The 20,377-nt window shown below is 34.5% G+C and overlaps 1 protein-coding gene across 1 annotated transcript in view; it reads left to right on the forward strand.

Annotated features, from left to right (window-relative positions):
* Window positions 1–20,377, forward strand: part of LOC143045603 (ubiquitin carboxyl-terminal hydrolase 19-like) — a 43,904-nt gene that overhangs the window by 6,672 nt on the left and 16,855 nt on the right. The window contains exons 7-13 of the mRNA XM_076218215.1: window positions 210–281; window positions 2,830–2,945; window positions 15,481–15,692; window positions 16,296–16,455; window positions 18,857–18,990; window positions 19,510–19,602; window positions 20,233–20,298. Coding sequence (XP_076074330.1) covers window positions 210–281; window positions 2,830–2,945; window positions 15,481–15,692; window positions 16,296–16,455; window positions 18,857–18,990; window positions 19,510–19,602; window positions 20,233–20,298 — 853 coding nt within the window. The remainder of the gene's footprint in view (window positions 1–209; window positions 282–2,829; window positions 2,946–15,480; window positions 15,693–16,295; window positions 16,456–18,856; window positions 18,991–19,509; window positions 19,603–20,232; window positions 20,299–20,377) is intronic.

A 20,377-nucleotide genomic window follows, 5' to 3' on the forward strand; every position in this document is an offset into this window, starting at 1 on the left:
ACATTTTTTAATGGAAGTAATTGTCCCTAGCCTGCATATGACACTCATAAAACAATACACCACAAAAAAAAAGTACTGAAAAAGTAAAATTATTTTGCCAAGCAGTCCTTCATTAATTTCACATATATATCTCCTATTTAGAATCATGATGACTTTTTAATCATTCCTTAATTACATTGATTTAACTAAATGGTAATTATTTTTTTCAGGAATCCTCAGTTTTTGAACCTGCACAAAGATACAACCAGTGATACAATATTTAACTGGGAAGTAAAACTCAAGTAAGAATTCTGTTATTGACATTTTAATTGCATTTATGTAATATTTTGATGAATTGAAGTTTTGGGTTTCTAAATTGATACAGTCGATTCCACTTAATTGCATACCGCTTAATAGCATAATTCTGTTAATTGCATAGTTTTTTCCTGCACAAAACCTTTTCCCATTCATGTAATGTTAAATTGTCCTGTTACATGCATAGCTCTACAAGTGGCCTTTCGGTTTATTGCATAGAAAATTATTGCCGTCTAGATATGCTTAGTTAAAACTGACGAGATTTCTGACCGGAAATGGCAATTTGGTTAATATAATTTTCCTTGTTTTCAAAATTCCAATAGGGAACATACTTTTTATGCCCCACCTACGATAGTAGAGGGGCATTATGTTTTCTGGTCTGTGCGTCCGTTCGTCCGTCCGTCCGTTCGTCCGTCCGTCTGTTCGTCCGTCTGTCCCGCTTCAGGTTAAAGTTTTTGGTCAAGGTAGTTTTTGATGAAGTTGAAGTCCAATCGACTCAAACTTTGTACACATGTTCCCTATGATATGATCTTTTAAATTTTAATGCCAAATTAGAGTTTTTACCCCAATTTCACGGTCCATTAAACATAGAAAATGATAGTGCGAGTGGGGCATTCGTGTACTGAGGACACATTCTTATTATAATTGTATAAATAAACCAATTATCAAGACGTTTCGGCCATTGGCCTTCTTCAGTTCTTTATTTTTCCTCTCAACTACATGGCTGACATGAATATCACGGCCCAGGCCATGTGTAAATTTACAACAAATCTATGGCTTCCATGAATTATTTCGATTCTAATAAGACAAATACGATCATTAAAAAACTGAAGAGATGATGGGTATACCGTGTGTGTGGCTGTTCTATTTTACCCACTGTTCGGTAAATGTAAAACAAATCTAATAAACCTGCATGAATGATTTCTTAACTAACCGCTAGAAAAAAATGTGATTACTTTTTTTACTTCTCTGTAAACCCAACATTTGCAATTTTAGATTTGTATTTTTTATCGTAAGCTACCGTCAAATTCACTGTTGACATGTTGTAACCAAGGAGCCGCCATGTTGACTTGCTGAAATCAGTAAATGTGCGAATATTGCAATAGAACAGAAAACAAGCAACACCTACCTCAATACTTTATTTTAATGCAATTGTATCCGAGTTTAGAAGGTAAACGCAATCGAAAAACCTTCAGCTTTGACGTTTTCATTCGTATGACGTCATGTTTTGAAATGACGTTAATGCGCAAAAATCACTACTGGAATTTCGTGGAATTTTAATTTGTTTTGTTTTTGTCCATTTTTCCGTTCTCTAATGTGTAAATTCTTTTTGTTATGCATCAGAATCAGAATAAATGTTCTGTAGGGTTTTATTCAATTGTAATTGTGAACACAGCGAAATCCACAACCGTTTACAGATAGGTTACAATACATGTAGACTTACGTGGGAGGCATATTTAAACAGACATTTGTGTACATCTTGGAGTCTGCGCTAAGTATAGATATATCGAGAATTTTATCATGGTGGTGTTTACAAAGCGAAAGAAGCACGTCATATTAGAATGTTAAATATTATAGGGCATTTATAAATGGTTAAAGAATTTTATGCATCAATCATTTATTTTTAATGTTTTATGAAAAGAGCATTTACTTTTAATTATTATATTTTCTCACTTTCAACACTTGTTTCCAGCAAATAACCCGTACAGGGCCCCATTACTGCTTTGCAGATACGAAACTAACGAGGTGTTTCTTCACTGTCCAACTGCATATATCAAAGGCAATTCATTACACATCTATTGTTAAAATAATTATAAACTGTGAAGTATTGTTTAAAAGTTTATTTTATTCAAAGCATAACAATGTACATTGTACATATGGGTCATAGAAACAAATCTATTTTTAGAACAGTTTATTTTCGTATCCCAGGTAAAGGAAAGTCGGAACGCAAATAAACTAAACTAAAACAAAATGTGTTTATAATCTTTATTTAAAGAAACAAAATAAAATAACACATATGACACTAGACAGATAATTTTTATTAGAATAAATCAACATTCATTAATATTGTTGTATATGGATTACAGATGTTCATCTTTCTTCCTGGATTTCTTTTACTGATCTGTTCTATCGATGTTATTTGACTCTGTCATTTGGCATTTCGGATATAAGCATACTCCGCTTTATTGCATAATTTTGTCTGACAAATAAGCTATGCAAATAACCGGAATCTACTGTATTACATTTGCATGCATTCTTTTATAAAATGTAAAGCAATATTTGAACTCTTGATATTTTTGATAATTGTATTTGCTTTAAAGTCATTGAAATTAATGAATGTCTGGATACTTTTGGACAATTTTCACTTCCGTGAGTCACTGAGCTTATAGGTTTTAATTGTTATTAGTCTCACAAAAACTAGTTTCTGATCAAACAATCTGTTATTTTTCCAAATGCTTCACAATTTGAATGCTAGGGAAGGCATATTATTTTCTGAGCACAGCTGTTTATGGTGGTGTTGTTTTTTATTTAAAGACATGAAATTGTACCAGAAAAATGCAGATACAAATTAACTCCATCAGTACTGGAGATAACACTTTCCAAGGAAGTCAGTAGAAGATGGGGTGCATTAGAGGCACCACAAAGGAAAGGTGAGACTTGTTTTATTCCTGATTTACCTCTAGCTTAGATGGGAAACAGTTTAGACATTCTCAAACATGGAAATGGGGCTCCTGTATGTAGAAAAATAGGTTACTACTTTAAGGGTAAAAAATCAATTGAATGGACTTCCATTTTTAGCTCACCTGGCCCGAAGGGCCAGGTGAGCTTTTCTCACCACTTGGCGTCCGTTGTCCGTCGTCGTTAACAATTTACATTTTGAACTTCTTCTAGAGAACCACTGAATGGAATGGAACCAAACATGGCATGAATGTTCCTTATGAGGTGCTGACCAAGTGTTGTTACTTTGTAGCCGATCCATCATCCAAGATGGCCGCCAGCGGGGGACTTAGTTTAACATAGGACGCTATGGGAAATGCATACAAATGACTTCTTTTAGAGAACCATTGAATGGAATGAAACCAAACATGGCATGAATGTTCCTTATGAGGTGCTGACCAAGTGTTGTTACTTTGTTGCCGACCCATCTAAGATGGCCGCCAGCCGGGGACTTAGTTTAACATAGGACCCTATGGGAAATGCATACAAATGACTTCTTTTAGAGAACCACTGAATGGAATAAAACCAAACATAGCATGAATTATCCTAATGGGGTGCTGACCAAGTGTTGTTACTTTGTAGCCGATCCATCATCCAAGATGGCCGCCAGCGGGGGACTTAGTTTAACATAGGACCCTATAGGAAATGCATACAAACGACTTCTTCTAGAGAACCACTGAATGGAATGAAACCAAACATAGCATGAATGTTCCTTATGGAGTGCTGACCAAGTGTTGTTACTTTGTAGCCGATCCATTATCCAAGATGGCCACCAGCGGGGACTTAGTTTAACATAGGACCCTATTGGAAATGCATACAAATGACTTCTTCTAGTGAACCACTGAATGGAATGAAACCAAACATGGCATGAATGTTCCTTATGTGGTGCTGACCAAGTGTTGTTACTTTGTAGCCGATCCGTCATCCAAGATGGCCGCCAGCCGGGGACTTAGTTTAACATAGGACCCTATGGGAAATGCATACAAATGACTTCTTTTAGAGAACCACTGAATGGAATAAAACCAAACATAGCATGAATGTTCCTTATGGGGTGCTGACCAAGTGTTGTTACTTTGTAGCCGATCCATCATCCAAGATGGCCGCCAGCGGGGGACTTAGTTTAACATAGGACCCTATGGGAAATGCATACAAATGACTTCTTTTAGAGAACCACTGAATGGAATAAAACCAAACATAGCATGAATGTTCCTTATGGGATGCTGACCAAGTGTTGTTACTTTGTAGCCGATCCATCATCCAAGATGGCTGCCAGCGGGGGACTTAGTTTAACATAGGACCCTATGGGAAATGCATACAAATGACTTCTTCTAGAGACCCACTAAATGGAATTAAACCAAACATAGCATGAATGTTCCTTATGGAGTGCTGACCAAGTGTTGTTACTTTGTAGCTGATCCATTATCCAAGAAGGCCGCCAGCGGGGAACTTAGTTTAACATAGGACCCTATTGGAAATGCATACAAATGACTTCTTCTAGTGAACCACTGAATGGAATGAAACCAAACATGGCATGAATGTTCCTTATGTGGTGCTGACCAAGTGTTGTTACTTTGTAGCCGATCCATCATCCAAGATGGCCGCCAGCCGGGGACTTAGTTTAACATAGGACCCTATGGGAAATGCATACAAATGACTTCTTTTAGAGAACCACTGAATGGAATAAAACCAAACATAGCATGAATGTTCCTTATGGGGTGCTGACCAAGTGTTGTTACTTTGTAGCCGATCCATCATCCAAGATGGCCGCCAGCGGGGGACTTAGTTTAACACAGGACCCTATGGGAAATGCATACAAATGACTTCTTTTAGAGAACCACTGAATGGAATAAAACCAAACATTGCATGAATGTTCCTTATGAGGTGCTGACCAAGTGTTGTTACTTTGTTGCTGATCCATCATCCAAGATGGCCGCCAGCCGGGGACTTAGTTTAACATAGGACCCTATGGGAAATGCATACAAATGACTTCTTTTAGAGAACCACTGAATGGAATAAAACCAAACATAGCATGAATGTTCCTTATGGGATGCTGACCAAGTGTTGTTACTTTGTAGCCGATCCATCATCCAAGATGGCCGCCAGCGGGGGACTTAGTTTAACATAGGACCCTATGGGAAATGCATACAAATGACTTCTTCTAGAGAACCACTAAATGGAATGAAACCAAACATAGCATGAATGTTCCTTATGGAGTGCTGACCAAGTGTTGTTACTTTGTAGCTGATCCATTATCCAAGAAGGCCGCCAGCGGGGAACTTAGTTTAACATAGGACCCTATTGGAAATGCATACAAATCACTTCTTCTAGTGAAGCACTGAATGGAATGAAACCAAACATGGCATGAATGTTCCTTATGTGGTGCTGACCAAGTGTTGTTACTTTGTAGCTGATCCATCATCCAAGATGGCCGCCAGCATGGGACTTAGTTTAACATAGGACCCTATGGGAAATGCATACAAATGACTTCTTTTAGAGAACCACTGAATGGAATGAAATCAAACATGGCATGAATGTTCCTAATGTGGTGCTGACCAAGTTTTGTTACTTTGTAGCCGATCCATTATCCAAGATTGTCGCCAGCGGGGGACTTAGTTTAACATAGGACCCTATAGGAAATGCATACAAATGACTTCTTTTAGAGAACCACTGAATGGAATAAAACCAAACATGGCATGAATGTTCCTTATGAGGTGCTGACCAAGTGTTGTTACTTTGTAGCCGATCCATCATCCAAGATGGCCGCCAGCGGGGGACTTAGTTTAACATAGGACCCTATGGGAAATGCATACAAATGACTTCTTCTAGAGAACCACTAAATGGAATGAAACCAAACATAGCATGAATGTTCCTTATGGAGTGCTGACCAAGTGTTGTTACTTTGTAGCTGATCCATTATCCAAGAAGGCCGCCAGCGGGGAACTTAGTTTAACATAGGACCCTATTGGAAATGCATACAAATCACTTCTTCTAGTGAAGCACTGAATGGAATGAAACCAAACATGGCATGAATGTTCCTTATGTGGTGCTGACCAAGTGTTGTTACTTTGTAGCTGATCCATCATTTAAGATGGCCGCCAGCATGGGACTTAGTTTAACATAGGACCCTATGGGAAATGCATACAAATGACTTCTTTTAGAGAACCACTGAATGGAATGAAATCAAACATGGCATGAATGTTCCTAATGTGGTGCTGACCAAGTTTTGTTACTTTGTAGCCGATCCATTATCCAAGATTGTCGCCAGCGGGGGACTTAGTTTAACATAGGACCCTATGGGAAATGCATACAAATGACTTCTTTTATAGAACCACTGAATGGAATAAAACCAAACATTGCATGAATGTTCCTTATGAGGTGCTGACCAAGTGTTGTTACTTTGTAGCCGATCCATCATCCAAGATGGCTGCCAGCAGGGGACTTAGTTTAACATAGGACCCTATGGGAAATGCATACAAATGACTTCTTTTAGAGAACCACTGAATGGAATAAAACCAAACATGGCATGAATGTTCCTTATGAGGTGCTGACCAAGTGTTGTTACTTTGTAGCCGATCCGTCATCCAAGATGGCCACCAGTGGGGGACTTTTGAATGAAATTAAACATGTTCCTTTCCTTATAAATCAGGTTGTGTTGTCACTTTTAGCCAAATTTTATATTTTTTTATATGATTTCAAAAACCCAAGTAGAATCAGGTGAGCGATACAGGCTCTTGAGAGCCTCTAGTTATGCCCTACCTGTGGGGCATTATGTTTTTCAGTCTATGCCTTCGTTCGTCTGTCCATCTTTCCCACTTCAGGTTAAAGTTTTTGGTTACAGTAGTTTTTTCTGAAGTTGAAGTCCTGTCAACTTAAAACTTAGTACACACCCTATGCCATGTATGCTATGATCTTTCTAATTTTAATGCCAATTAGAGTTTTTACCCCATATTAAGGTCCACTGAAAATAGTAATGATAGTGCAAGTGGGGCATCCATGTACTATGGACGAAAGCAAGTTAACTCGTACCACAGAAAATTCGTACCACGTTAACTCGTACCAAAAAAGTTAACTCTTACCACTGGGAAGTTGAACCATTCAAAACTCGTACCACTGTAAACTCGTACCATTAAAAATATATTAAAAAATACGTATGTTTTATGTTGTTTTTTTTTGTAAACTTAATAAAAAGTTCTCCGCATGTCGTTTTAGCGCCGCGGTTTTCATCGCTATTTCAATTTCCCGCTGTCCTATTGCACTTAACGCAGCGCTATCCCACTCAACCCCGTCGCTATATTTTTTTTTTTATTTTTTCAAATTTCCTGCTTATTTTTCTCTTCGGATCACATGATTGACTGGTTAACGATTTTTGAATGAATTATTTCCGTTGTATTAAAGTAACTCCGCTGGACCAGTCTAATAAATTTTACAAAATGGCGTCTTTGAAAGATCAAAATAAACAAAGATTTCAACATTGACATCTATTTTTTTCAATTAAAGAATATATAGAGGCATATATGAATAAAATGAGATGAAATGAATTGACCGCATTTCCAAACGACATTCACAAACTTGTTTTATGAACTTTGAACAAACAATGATTTTAACAACGATCAAATTGGCTTCAATGAGCAAGTCTTTTAAGTATTAATTATCACCCAATCGAACTAATAACTGTTTAATCAGCAATTCTACAGTAATGAATTTAACCATTTGAAAACAATTAAGAGGATATGATTAGAAAAACAAACCCCAAGTTGATACTAGACTTGAGAAATTCACTTTAATAGTTAAAGATAGCTTGCTACGACATGCCAAGACAAAGATGCACATAGAAGCTACCGATCTTGAGGCCCACTCCATTTTTGCAGGCAAAGGCCAGAGTATTCAGTCAGCTGTAGAACATCACACCTCCTTAGAAAAGACAGCCCTGATTGGTGCCTTCAAGATAATGTACTGGTTAGCCAAAGAAGAGATTCCACACACAACTCATTTTGCTTCACTTCTAGACTTAGCCAAGAACCTTGGATGTGACTATCTCAACTTACTGCAGAAAGGTGAAAGTGTCAACTACACCAGCCAGCGTATTATGCCAGAGATTTTACACAGCATTAGTCTACAGATTTCTACACCCATTATAGACGCCATTCAGCAGAGCACCTACTACTCATTACTAGTTGATGAGACAACAGATGTGTCCGTGCTAAAACAGTTGACAGTTATGGCCAGATACTTCAACCAGGACTTAGAGGTAATATTTCCCTTTTTTTACAAACTGTACATGTATATTGATTATTGGGTTAATGTTTATGAGACAAATGACGAAAAATATAATTTTTATCTTTTTTGAAATAATAAAAAAATGAACTTAGTACACAGCTGCTACCAAACTGGAAGCTGATTGAACATACTGGAACAGCATATTATTATTGATATATTTAAAAACTAATGATGACTCCCATATTATATTATTTTCTTTTTTTACAGTTGAAGACATCATTCCTGACACTCATTGACGTTCCAGATGGTAAAGCAGACACCTTAGTCGCAGCACTCAAGCAGTTCATGACAGAAAACCAGTTGCCTGCACACTCGTTTATTGGTCTGGGTTCAGATGGTGCTGCAGTAATGGTTGGCAAGAAGACAGGGGTAAGATTTATTGAATTTGTATTTATAAGAATAAGATATTATAAAATAATAATACGGTAGTAGTATAAAAAATCCTGAGATGTGGTATGTTTGCCAATGACTAGATTAAGCTATAGTAGTAAAAACATTTCATAAGATGTGGTATGAATGCCAATGATACAACTGTTGAGAGATACAACTTGAAATGAAATGAAAAATTAAAATAAAAGGCTTTTATGCTGAAACTTTATTACTTCAGAACAAATTGCATTGTCATATTTATTATACGACCTCAAAAATATTTTGGGATCGTATAATGGTATGATGTCGTCGTCTGCGTCGTCGTCGTCCGGAGACACATTGGTTTCCGGATAATAACTTTAGTTTAAGTGAATAGATCTTTATGAAATTTTTTCAGAAGGTCCAATACCACAAAATGTAGGTTGGGATTAATTTTGAGGATGATGGTCCCAACCGTTTAGGAATTAGGGGCCCAAAAGGGGCCCAAAACAAGCATTTTTCTAGTTTCAGGATAATAACTTGTGTACAAGTATTTAATTGCTCTGAAATTATATCACAATATTTAAAATCACAAGTAGAAGGTTTGGATTCATTTTCAGGGTTATGGGGCCAAAGTTGAGGAATTAAGGGCCAAAACAAGCATGTTTCTAGTTTCCAGACAATAACTTGTGTGTAATTGTATGGATCTCTCTGAAATTGTACCACAACGTACCATATAACAAAGGGGAGGCTGGGATTAAGTTTTGGGTTAATTGCCCAAAATATGTAGGATTTAGGGGCCTAAAAAGGGCCAAAAAGAAGCGTGTTTCTAGTTTCCAAACAATCATGACGATAACTTGTGTTTAAGTGTATGGATCTCTCTGAAATTGTACTACAAGGTTCAATACTACAAAAGAAAGCATGGGAATGAGTTTAAGGGTTATTGCTCCAATGTGGGTTTCAAAAAGTGGGGGGGGGATTTTTTGTTTACCATTTTTAAAGGGATTCCTTTTTTTTCAAAAATTTTCAAATTTCAAATTTTGAAAAGTTTCAAGAAGAAATATTCAATTGCACAGTATTGTGCAATAGATTTGTTAGATCTTTGACCACATTAATTTTGTGACAAAAACCCATATTATGTAAAAAATTTGATCACAATCCAAATTCAGACAGTATCAAGCTTGAATATTGTGACCAAATTCTCCCCCACTGTTCAGGGTTCGACCATTGGGGTCGTATATAGCTGCGCCCTGCAGAGCACCTGGTTATATATTGCATTGGTTAATATATTATGACTTTTTCAGGTTGCTACACAGTTGAAAGCAGACCTAAATAGTGAACTGATCAACATACACTGCATTGCACACATGTTGGCCTTGGCAGCAGCACAAGCTTCAAACAACATACCCTATCTCCAGAAATTCAAGTCTATACTGGGGCAGCTCTTCTACTATTACCAGAACTCAGCAGTCCGAATGAGTGTTTTAAAGCAGTTAGAGGTATATTAACATTTAGTAATTTAAGCAATTTGTCAGCATGATTCATGAAATTAGGTTAATTTTAATGTGACATTAATGAAAATATCAACTATAAGAAAATGTGATGTAATTGTCAATGAGAAAACTATCATAATTATAAAATACTAAAATTATATTTTTTATGTGTATATTGACTTTATTTGAAAATTGAAATCTTATATATATTTCTTTTTTGCAGCACATTCTTGGTGACCCTGCCATCAAACTGAAAGAGGTCGGTGATTCTCGCTGGTTGTCACATGAAACGGCAGTCCGTGCTGTTAGCCAGTGCCTTCCTTCGCTTATAACCAGCCTTGAGTGTGAAGCATCAGAACGTCATGACGCAACTGCAGCAGGTCTAGCTACTTTCGTTAAGAGTCCTTCCTTTGTTTGTACCCTTGCCATGCTTGGTGATGTCCTACCTCATCTAAACAGATTATCCAAGCTCTTCCAGAAGACATCAGTTGACTTCACCTTAGTGGATCCCTTGGTTTCCTCAACACAGATGACACTTCTACGTCTACTTGAGTACCCTGCTGAAAACATGACCAACCTACCAACCAGATTCGAGCAACTTGAAGAGTACGGTGTAAAAGGGTCAGAGACCGACATCACATCATTCAAAGAAAGGGTAAATATTTAAATAAATCATTAGGACTGCACCAAAGTTTTAGCTGGTATATTGCACTTTGTTTCATAAACCAATTCGGCATATTTTTAAAGTGAAATAATAGACAATCATCAGATAAACAAATTTTGTCATATTTTTAACTTGAAATTTCTATTCCAGATTTACCACCAGTACATCAACAATTTGGTTGAGAATCTTCACCAGAGGTTTCCAGACACCAACATTCTTGATGCCTTGTCAGTTTTTGATCCAGAACTTATTGATAAAGAAGACCCCTCACTCCATGAGTGGCTCCAACATCAAAAGCTGAAGGTAAATAATGTTACTCAATAATCTGTACCTTTTGAAATTGAAATACTTTATTTTTAAGTACTAAAACACAGAAAAAAATTAATGTTACTGGAGCAAATAAATACAAAGAAAAACGTTACATTGATGTTGGTATATATTTCTTGTTTCACTGCTGGTTTTGAATTTGAGTCGGTACATAAATAAGGAGATGTGGTATGATTGACAATGAGACACTTATCCACAATAGTTCAAGTCAAGAAGACACTGCCTATTCTGAGTTGTTATTACTTGTTAGACTGTTTAATGTAATTCATTTTTATATTAATTTTTTAGACCCTGTCAGATCACTTCACTTCAGTTGGATCCTTTGAGATGGTAAAAACAGAATTCCACTCTCTTAGACAACTTATTGCAGTCAACATGAAAGATCATTCACTGAGAGATGCCATGCTTAAAGTTATACAGTTGGGTGACATGTATCCTGCTCTTGTCAAGTACTGCATGATTGCTCTTGTTTTGCCAGTATCAACAGCTGACTGTGAGAGGTCCTTCTCCACCATGGCTAGGATTAAGTCTGTTCTCAGGAACCTCCTCAGCCAAAGAGTTCTGAACCAGCTAATGTGTATTTCTATTGAAGGCCCATCATCAAGTGACTTTAACTTTCCATCATGTGTGTCAGCCTTTGGTTAGATCAGAAAAAGAAAGCTAACTACTGATTAACTTTGTGTTCTTTAATGACTTTTATAGATAGATATAGACATTTAGTTCAGCTAATTTATTTTATCAATGTGTTTAATTTAGTGCTTAAGTAAAGAACAAAATAGTAACTGTTTGGTCCGAGACCACAATTGTCGTCCCTTGGATTTCGTTGTTCACAAATATATTCCCTAGTGTTGGCAGTAGGTTACTTGTTATTAATTTTTATACCCCTTCCAAATTTATTTCTTCATGTTTAATGCCTTAAATTGCAAGTAATAATATACACTGTAAAAAAATTGGGTCCTGAATTTTAAAGGAAAGTAGTGATTTGGTCCAGGTGAAAAAAGTTAAAAATGGCACTTCAGAAGCTGTCAAAAGGTTTCAAGACACCCTAAAGATAAAATTGTCCATATTTTGAGTTAGAGACGATGAAGTTTTCTATAATTTTGATATAATTTTTCCCAAAAGTAGTACAACATACTGTAAAAGTTTCTTTGAGAAAGCGCAGGTGGGATTTTTTTTATTTTCATTTATGTTCTAAAAGAAATGCACTACGAAATAATTGTGGTCTCGAACCTGAGAGGTGAAATCTGTAAACATAGAATCTGTACTTTGGCAACTTCCCTAAATGATTTGATGGTGTCAATCTGTCAAATAGCATGAAACTAAAGAATTTAAACTTTTATTTTATAGAATTTCTGCAAAAATGACCAATTTTGGCATTTTATATTTTATGGTCAAAATAGGCATTTATAGCTTTTTCAATATTGATGCATAAATGGCATCCTGACTTTCTATCTGACAGGTTTTCATGTGTCAATAATTGTGTTTCTATGCCTTTATCTAGTTCTTTTACTTATTTATGAACTCTGAATCTACAGAAAAGAAAATTATCTCAGACAATATGTGCAAAATGTGTTGTATAAATGACCCTTGTATAACGCCCTGTTTGGATGAAGTCAAAAGTGGGGAGCTTGGTACATAAAATTTGAAGTCCATAATAAAGACCTCACTAAATTTGTACGAAATATTGTGGTCTCGACCGTTTGAGTTTATGCTTTAAATTATTGAAAGATCAGATATTTGTTATTGTTTAAATATTATGTTTTGTTGTTATGTGATGTATGCTACAGTTAAATCATGACAATGAATAAAATTTATTTTTGTATTTTGTGTTTGATTATAAGAATTTTACAACAGAGATAAAAAAAAAAAAAAGACTCTTCATCTATATCAAAACAATAACATTGATAAACAAAGGAGTAACTGCCATAAGAACATCATTACAAGAGAAAACATCAATAGCATATTAAAAAAAACCACAACATATCAATTACAAACAAATCGCGCTGCAACAAAGTTTACTGAGAATTGTCGAAAATTACGGGCTTACCACAGCGCTATCCAAAAATCCTAGGGAGAACATTGAACTGATATAAAACAATAAGATTAATAGGTATATGCAGAAGACTTAATTGTTTTATAATGAACAAGAAAGAATTTTTAGCAAAGGTCAAAATCTAGAACGTCAAATGGATATTTTTGAATATCAAGAAGAGATTTTATGTGAATAAGTTAAATATACTTGCCTGATACATTTACATTAAAGAATATGTTCCGCGTATTAGAATACTCTCATCGCAAACACCCGGGTGATCCGGAATTTAAAATACGGTATCCGCTTCCGGGTGTAAACCCCACAAACTAACCTGAGTAGAAATCACCAGGTAAGAATTAGTTTTAATTTTTGCGTTGAATTGAAGGGATGCTCTCATTCAATTCTTAAAATTAGTAATAGTTTCTAACTTCGTCGATATTCATTCGACTTTTGGGCTGTGTCTGTTGTTATTACATATTTATATATCGTCGTTATGGATGGCGATGACGACAAGGTTATAGGTCAGTGATCTCAAATCAAGAGACCCCAGGTCAATCACCTGTGTGGTTGTGGAGAAATACTGATTTCAAATACAAAAGAGGAGAAAACTCCTATAAGGGTTAACCAAAACTGTTTGACTTAAATAGTTTGAAGTTGTGCCTTTTTGTAAACAGTTATTTGGCAAACACATCATACCATTTACTGTAACAATTTCTTTTGAATAACGATAACAAGCAAAATTTAAAATTTATAACATGACCTTGACCTTGACCTCAATTTCCTTCAAATGGACCAAGGACTTCATATCAAAAGACTGTAGGCCTCTACGACTTATAACATATGAATTTATCCAACAAATCGCCTATCATAAATTTTTAAAGGGAAATAACTCCCTTAAGATGTCTTCTGATCACTCAAGTCAAAATTAACCAAATCATTCTTTTAAAAGAGTAGACGAACAATTTGGTAAAACAGTTTGCTAAAATCTTTTACGGTTTTAGAGATATAGCGATAACAAGAAAAAGGGGACGCTGGGAGATAACTCCCATAAGAATAAGTGTCACAAAGGGTGAGTTTTAAAATCCCCATTACTGTACAACATCATTGGCCAAAAATCCATTCGATATGTTGTAAGACAAAAAATAAAATAATCAGAAGAAAAACAAAAGGTCTTTCCACGAAAAGTGGAAAGACCTAAAAATAAAAAAAAATAAAATAATCAGAAGAAAAACAAAGGGTCTTTCCACAAAAAGTGGAAAGACCTAATTACTTGAATTTTATACTGGATTTCAATGAAAACTTAGACAAAAATAGCGAATGTTTTTTTAAGCTTTATTTTTTAGACTGATCTTTCAAACTAGTTTTAATCCAGAAGAAAGTTAAAACATTGCTTTAACTGTACCTTAAGTTGAATATCTATATCCAAATTAAAGTAATTAAAGCTGTAATCCATGATCACAAATTGAATGCTATGTTTACAATTGTTGAAAGCCATGTGCTTTTTGGCGGAAAAATTCGGGAACCCCTTAACAGGAAACAGTTACATTTCATTGTTATTTATAGACAGTAAGAATTTAATTTTGGAAATCATTTTGATTAACTGCTAAGATTTATTCATGAAAAATTAATATTTTCTTTGGGTGAAACTGATAATACTTTAATAATCTACATCTGCCATGGTATTTTCTATCCAATAGACAAGGAACATTAGCTACAAATTGGTCATTGTACTTTCAAGTTATATACAATTTACAGACTTAAGAGGTATTGAGTGAAAGTAAATTATATATTCACCATTAAACACCATTTAAATGTATTTAAATAAGTTGGTACGAGTTAGCAGTTGTACAAGTTTTTTTTAGTGGTACGAGTTGACGTTGGTACGAGTTTACAATGGTACGGGACAAATGGTACGGGATAACTCTAACTCCTATGGACACATTCTTGTTAACCATATTTTCAGATGGAAATATGTGGTATTTATTTGGGATAGTATTATATGCAGGTGGCTCCCCGTTATATCTTTGCAATACCTTTGACCACTGCTTGTCAAATTTTGATCTGTTGCTGAGGACTAAAATTTGTGTCAAGTTTGATATTGTGAATCTTCATATCTGCCTTTCAAGATTAGTGGTCTTTGATTGATTTGAAAATAACACTTTTCGTCAAACAGAGGGAAAGATTGGTAATGATTTTTATATTTGCCATTAAGGCCTTGGGGCCCTAAATTAGTTTACTTAATCACACTTATAACTGAAAGAATAAAACAAATATCAGTATCCTATTTATTGTTTGCACTATCATAATACCGATTTCTTGCATTTCAGAGACTGCCCCAGCACCTAAATCTGACGAGTGGTTACCCACAACATCATCATCCTCGTCCTCAGAAAACAAATCTAGTTCTGCCAAACCTAAAATTGTACAGTTTGATGAGTTAGAGGATCCTGTTATCACTAAGAAACAGGAGAGAGATGAAGACAACAGGGCCATGGCAGATTCTATGAAAGGGGCTACTGGTACTTCAGCATCATCTCAGGTATATTTGAATGCCAAGTACTTTAAAGTTTAGGATTTGAGCAACAGCTGTTCGGTTGAAATTTACATAGTAAAATATCATTTTGACATGCTATTTTATTCATGAGTGTATATCAAAATGGATTTTGTCACAAAATAGCAAGGAAATTCAGAATATGCCTCAATGGTAAAACTTGAAGATTATTGTACAAATTTATTTTACTTTTACTGATTTGACTAAAGAAAATAATCAGATATACTTTCAATATTTTGAAAATCTTTTCATAAATGTTAAAAATGATACATTCTGACAAAATCACTACAGTATGACAAGTCTGACATGAAGTTGGTTTAATTTTCTTGTAAATTTTGGTTTTGCATCCAGGTCTTTTTAAATGAATGCATACTAACATACATTATTTAGATACTAAATTAAACTTACACAAATGAAGGAAATAAAAACGTAAAAATAAATTATTTAACCCTGGTTCCATGTTTTAATAATAAAAGCTAATTGCTATGCTTTATAGTTTTAATTTTAAATTTAGATTATGACATCAGCAGTTAAAAGATTGTATGGGTTTTTCAGAATTTGTTATCTTTTATATCTTAATCTCTTTTTCAGAAACCTACATGTAAAGTATCACCCCTTAATAAGAACATGGACTTAGAACAGAATGTTAGATCAGGATTTACTGGACTAGATAACTTGGGGAATACATGCTTTATGAATAGTGTCTTGCAGTGTTTGTCTAATACCAGAGAGTTCAGGGATTATTTTCTCAGTGAGTACAGTACCCTTTAAGATTTGAATATACTGTGAAAGTACTTTTATTCGTGGGGTACCAATTTTCGTGGTTTTCGTGGATGACTTTATCCACGAATTTAAGTGTCCAACGAAATAAAACAACCTTTGTCCAAATCAAGACATGGAAGTTTAACTACTGATATGATCTAGAGAATATATTGAATAACCTCCAATCTGAGAATACTTTAATAGCCGTCACAGAACTACAACATCATGCAGAATTATACCAATTTAATCTTTAATAACCTAAACTGTACAACTTCTGATCTTTTGATTCTCATAAAAATATTTTTTCGATGAGTCAGATTTCCAGTATTGATATGCTAGTATGATAAAGTGTTCATTTTATATCCTCATAGTTCTCGTACATATGGAAAATGATAATTTCATGCTGGGCTTGATTTTGATAAGAATTATTTGACAATTCAATATACGTTTATAGCATTTGTTTATGATACGGATTTCTTTAGGTGACATGTTTATGGCCTAAATAACTCCTTTGATGGTCCTTAATCTGTTGATCACTTTATTTTGGGTTAAAGTGTTGTCACTACGATTTACACAGGTCAATGTTTACTTTTTAATTTCCTTCAATCCAGACTATTTGTAACCTTCGTTTCTAAAAGCGTTAATTTTTCAAATTTTTTTTTTAGAAAACTAAAATCCACGAATTTAAAAACCTACGAACATGTAAATTTTGCTCAAACCACGAAAATTGATACCCACGAATTAAAGTACTTTCACAGTACTTCTTTACAAGGGTAACAAACATAGGATGATCAAAAATCAAGTTGATATACAGCAAAGTAGATTTCATTTCTATTTTTAGGAAACAATGAAGCTGATTTTGCCAATTTAGATCAGAACTAAATGCATTTAGTAATGCATGTGCGTAATTAAAGCTGCTTAAGTTTAAGTTTTACACCCACTTTGTACAATAAAGATGTGCAGGTCACATTAATGTAGACATGATAGATATGTTTTCGATAATCTTTATGCCCCTGTCGTAGCAGAGCGGACATCAAGTTTTAGCCTTGTCTGTCCATACATCTCAAATTATTTTCCATTCTCTAACTTTAATTTGCTTCAACCAAATATCAATAAACTTATACACAGTGCTTATTACCACAAAACTCTGTTTATGTACAAATTTATAATGTTATATGCAAGCAGGGACATCATTGGTGTCCACTTAACACATTCCTCATTTGTTTCAACTTGTTTTATAATAGGAAGTTTATTTTTAGCTCACCTTTGGGTCCGTTGTCTGTCACCGTCATCGTCAGTCGTCGTTAACTTTTACAAAAAATCTTCTCCCCTGAAACTACTGGGCCAAATTAAACCAAACTTGGCCACAATCATCATTGGGGTATCTAGTTTAAGAAATGTGTCTGGTGTTTCGGCCAACCAACCAAGGCCATGGCTAAAAATAAAACTTAGGGGTAAAATGTAGATTTTGGCTTATATCTCTGAAACCAAAGCATATATAGCAAATCTGACATGGGGGTAAAATTGTTTATAAGGTCAAGATCTATCTGCTCTGAAATTTTCAGATGAATCAGAGAACCCGTTGTTGGGTTGCTGCCCCTAAATTAGTAATTTTAAGGAAATTTTGCCGTTTTTGGTTATTATCATGAACATTATTATAGATAGGGGTAAACTGTGAACAGCAATAATGTTCAGTAAAGTAAGATCTACAAATTAGTCAACATGATCAAAATGGTCAATTGACCCCTTAAGGAGTTATTGCCCTTTGTAGTAAATTTTTAATAATTTTTTCGTAAATTTTTGTAATCTTTTACAATAATCTTCTCCTAAAACTACTGAGGCAAATTTAACCAAGTTTGTCCACAATCATCATTAGGGTATGTAGTTTTAAAAATGCATCCGTTGACCTGGACAGCCAACCAAGATGGCTGCCATTGCTAAAAATAGAACATGGGGGGTAAAATATATATTTTGGCTTATAACTCTTAAGCCCCTGAGTCAGTAATTTTATGGAAATTTTGCAGTTTTTTGCTTTTATCTTAGATATTATTATAGTATCTAATGATATCTTATACTATAAATTATGATTTTAACCTTAATTTACATGATTTCCAAAGCATCAGTAAATACAGGTGAGCGACACAGGCTCTTTAGAGCCTTTTGTTTGTTATCCAAATCCTAGTTTCGATTTCAGGTATTAGAAAATTAGCAATTTATTCAAATGGTGTCCTTATCTTGAACAACTTGCTTCTGTTCAGTATTACAAAATAAAAAATGCTTATCAAAATTAAAATTTCTATGCAAGTATTGCAGTATTTTCAAGCATTTCCTGTTATTTCTAAGAGCAAATTATAAAAGTAATAGCTAATTTGATGTTTTTTTATTTCTAGGTAGTAAATTCCAGGATGATATTAATACAGACAATCCATTAGGATTTGGAGGGAAGTTAGCAATCTCATTTGCCACACTTCTCAAAGTTTTATGGGCTGGAACTCATTACTCCTATGCACCTTCAAAATTAAAGGTATGGGTTAATATTAAGATATTAACATTGATATTTTCAATCCATATAGTTATAATATACTTTCTTTATAATTCTTTATATTTAAAGTTGTTAAATATGTTAGGTTGTTGTCTAAAAATATTGTACTCTGGTGGACTATGTTCTCAACTTCTGCATAAATTGATAATATATTTGTTGTTTATAGTTAAAACAATATCCAATGCTTTTCGGTCAGTCCAGTGTATTATAATATTTAACATGTTTTATTATGACCTCAACTGTAAAATGCTGACTAAGCTTGATGAGGGAAGTTCCTCATTGTTGTCATATCAGCAAATGTCACATAATGTGAAACAGGGCTGCTAATCAGAGCACAACAGCATATATTTTGTACCTTTATATCAATCTGTCTTCATTTTTACAGTTCACTGATCAATATCAATTTTTGTTATAGCTGAGTCAGAACTTTCCTCATAAACTTCTGAGTCTTTCAAAATGTCTTCTCTGTGTGCATGTTTTCATATTTTTCCTTTCTTTCAGTATCTTATATCCATGAAGGCCAGCCAGTTCACAGGATTTGCTCAACATGACGCTCAGGAATTCATGGCTTTCTTGTTAGATGGACTTCATGAGGTAACGTTTGTTTTCATATTCAGAAGAGTTGCATTTTTTTTTGCAAACACTAGTCACTTCTCTAACAGTGCCAAGATATCAACCATGTCAATTTGTGATTACAAAAATATTATAACATTGCCTGTTAGAGGAGCTGTAGGACTTTTGAGTGTTTACCATACCCAAATATGAACTTATCCATCTCTGCTTAAATCAGTTGGCTAACCCGCAACTCTTTAAAAAAAAAAAAAATTAAAAATTACAGAATTCCACGAAATATGCACAGATTTTTCTTTAGGACATGAAGTTATGCAGCTGCAATTAACTTTTGATTAGATATATATAAGGGGCTTCCTGTACCAAAATATGGACTGTTTGTGTTACTTGGAGACAGCAAGGGACAATACTCAAATAATTTCTTTGAATACTATCTTTGCAGACATTGGAAATACAAATTATGCTTGATTGGTTATACTCATTTAAAATCTCCAGAAAATTAAGAAAATATATCTTCCTTTTATTTTGGAAAAACAAATTATATGTTGATTACTAACTGACGCTATTAATTTGAAATGAGAAAGCTATTTATATTTATATTTTTTACTAAACTAGTAAATCACTTCAATTTAAAGATTTTGTTATGACTTTTAGGATTTAAATCGAGTGAGAAAAAAGCCTTATACAGGGACAGTGGACTCAGATGGGCGACCTGACCATGTAAGTTGATATACTAACTATTTTGATAAGCTAGGAATAAGCCAGTCTAAAATGCTGTTACAGTATTGTATTTGCTATA

Source organism: Mytilus galloprovincialis, chromosome 1 (assembly GCF_965363235.1).
Source record: "Mytilus galloprovincialis chromosome 1, xbMytGall1.hap1.1, whole genome shotgun sequence".
Classification (NCBI taxonomy): Eukaryota; Metazoa; Mollusca; class Bivalvia; order Mytilida; family Mytilidae; genus Mytilus; species Mytilus galloprovincialis.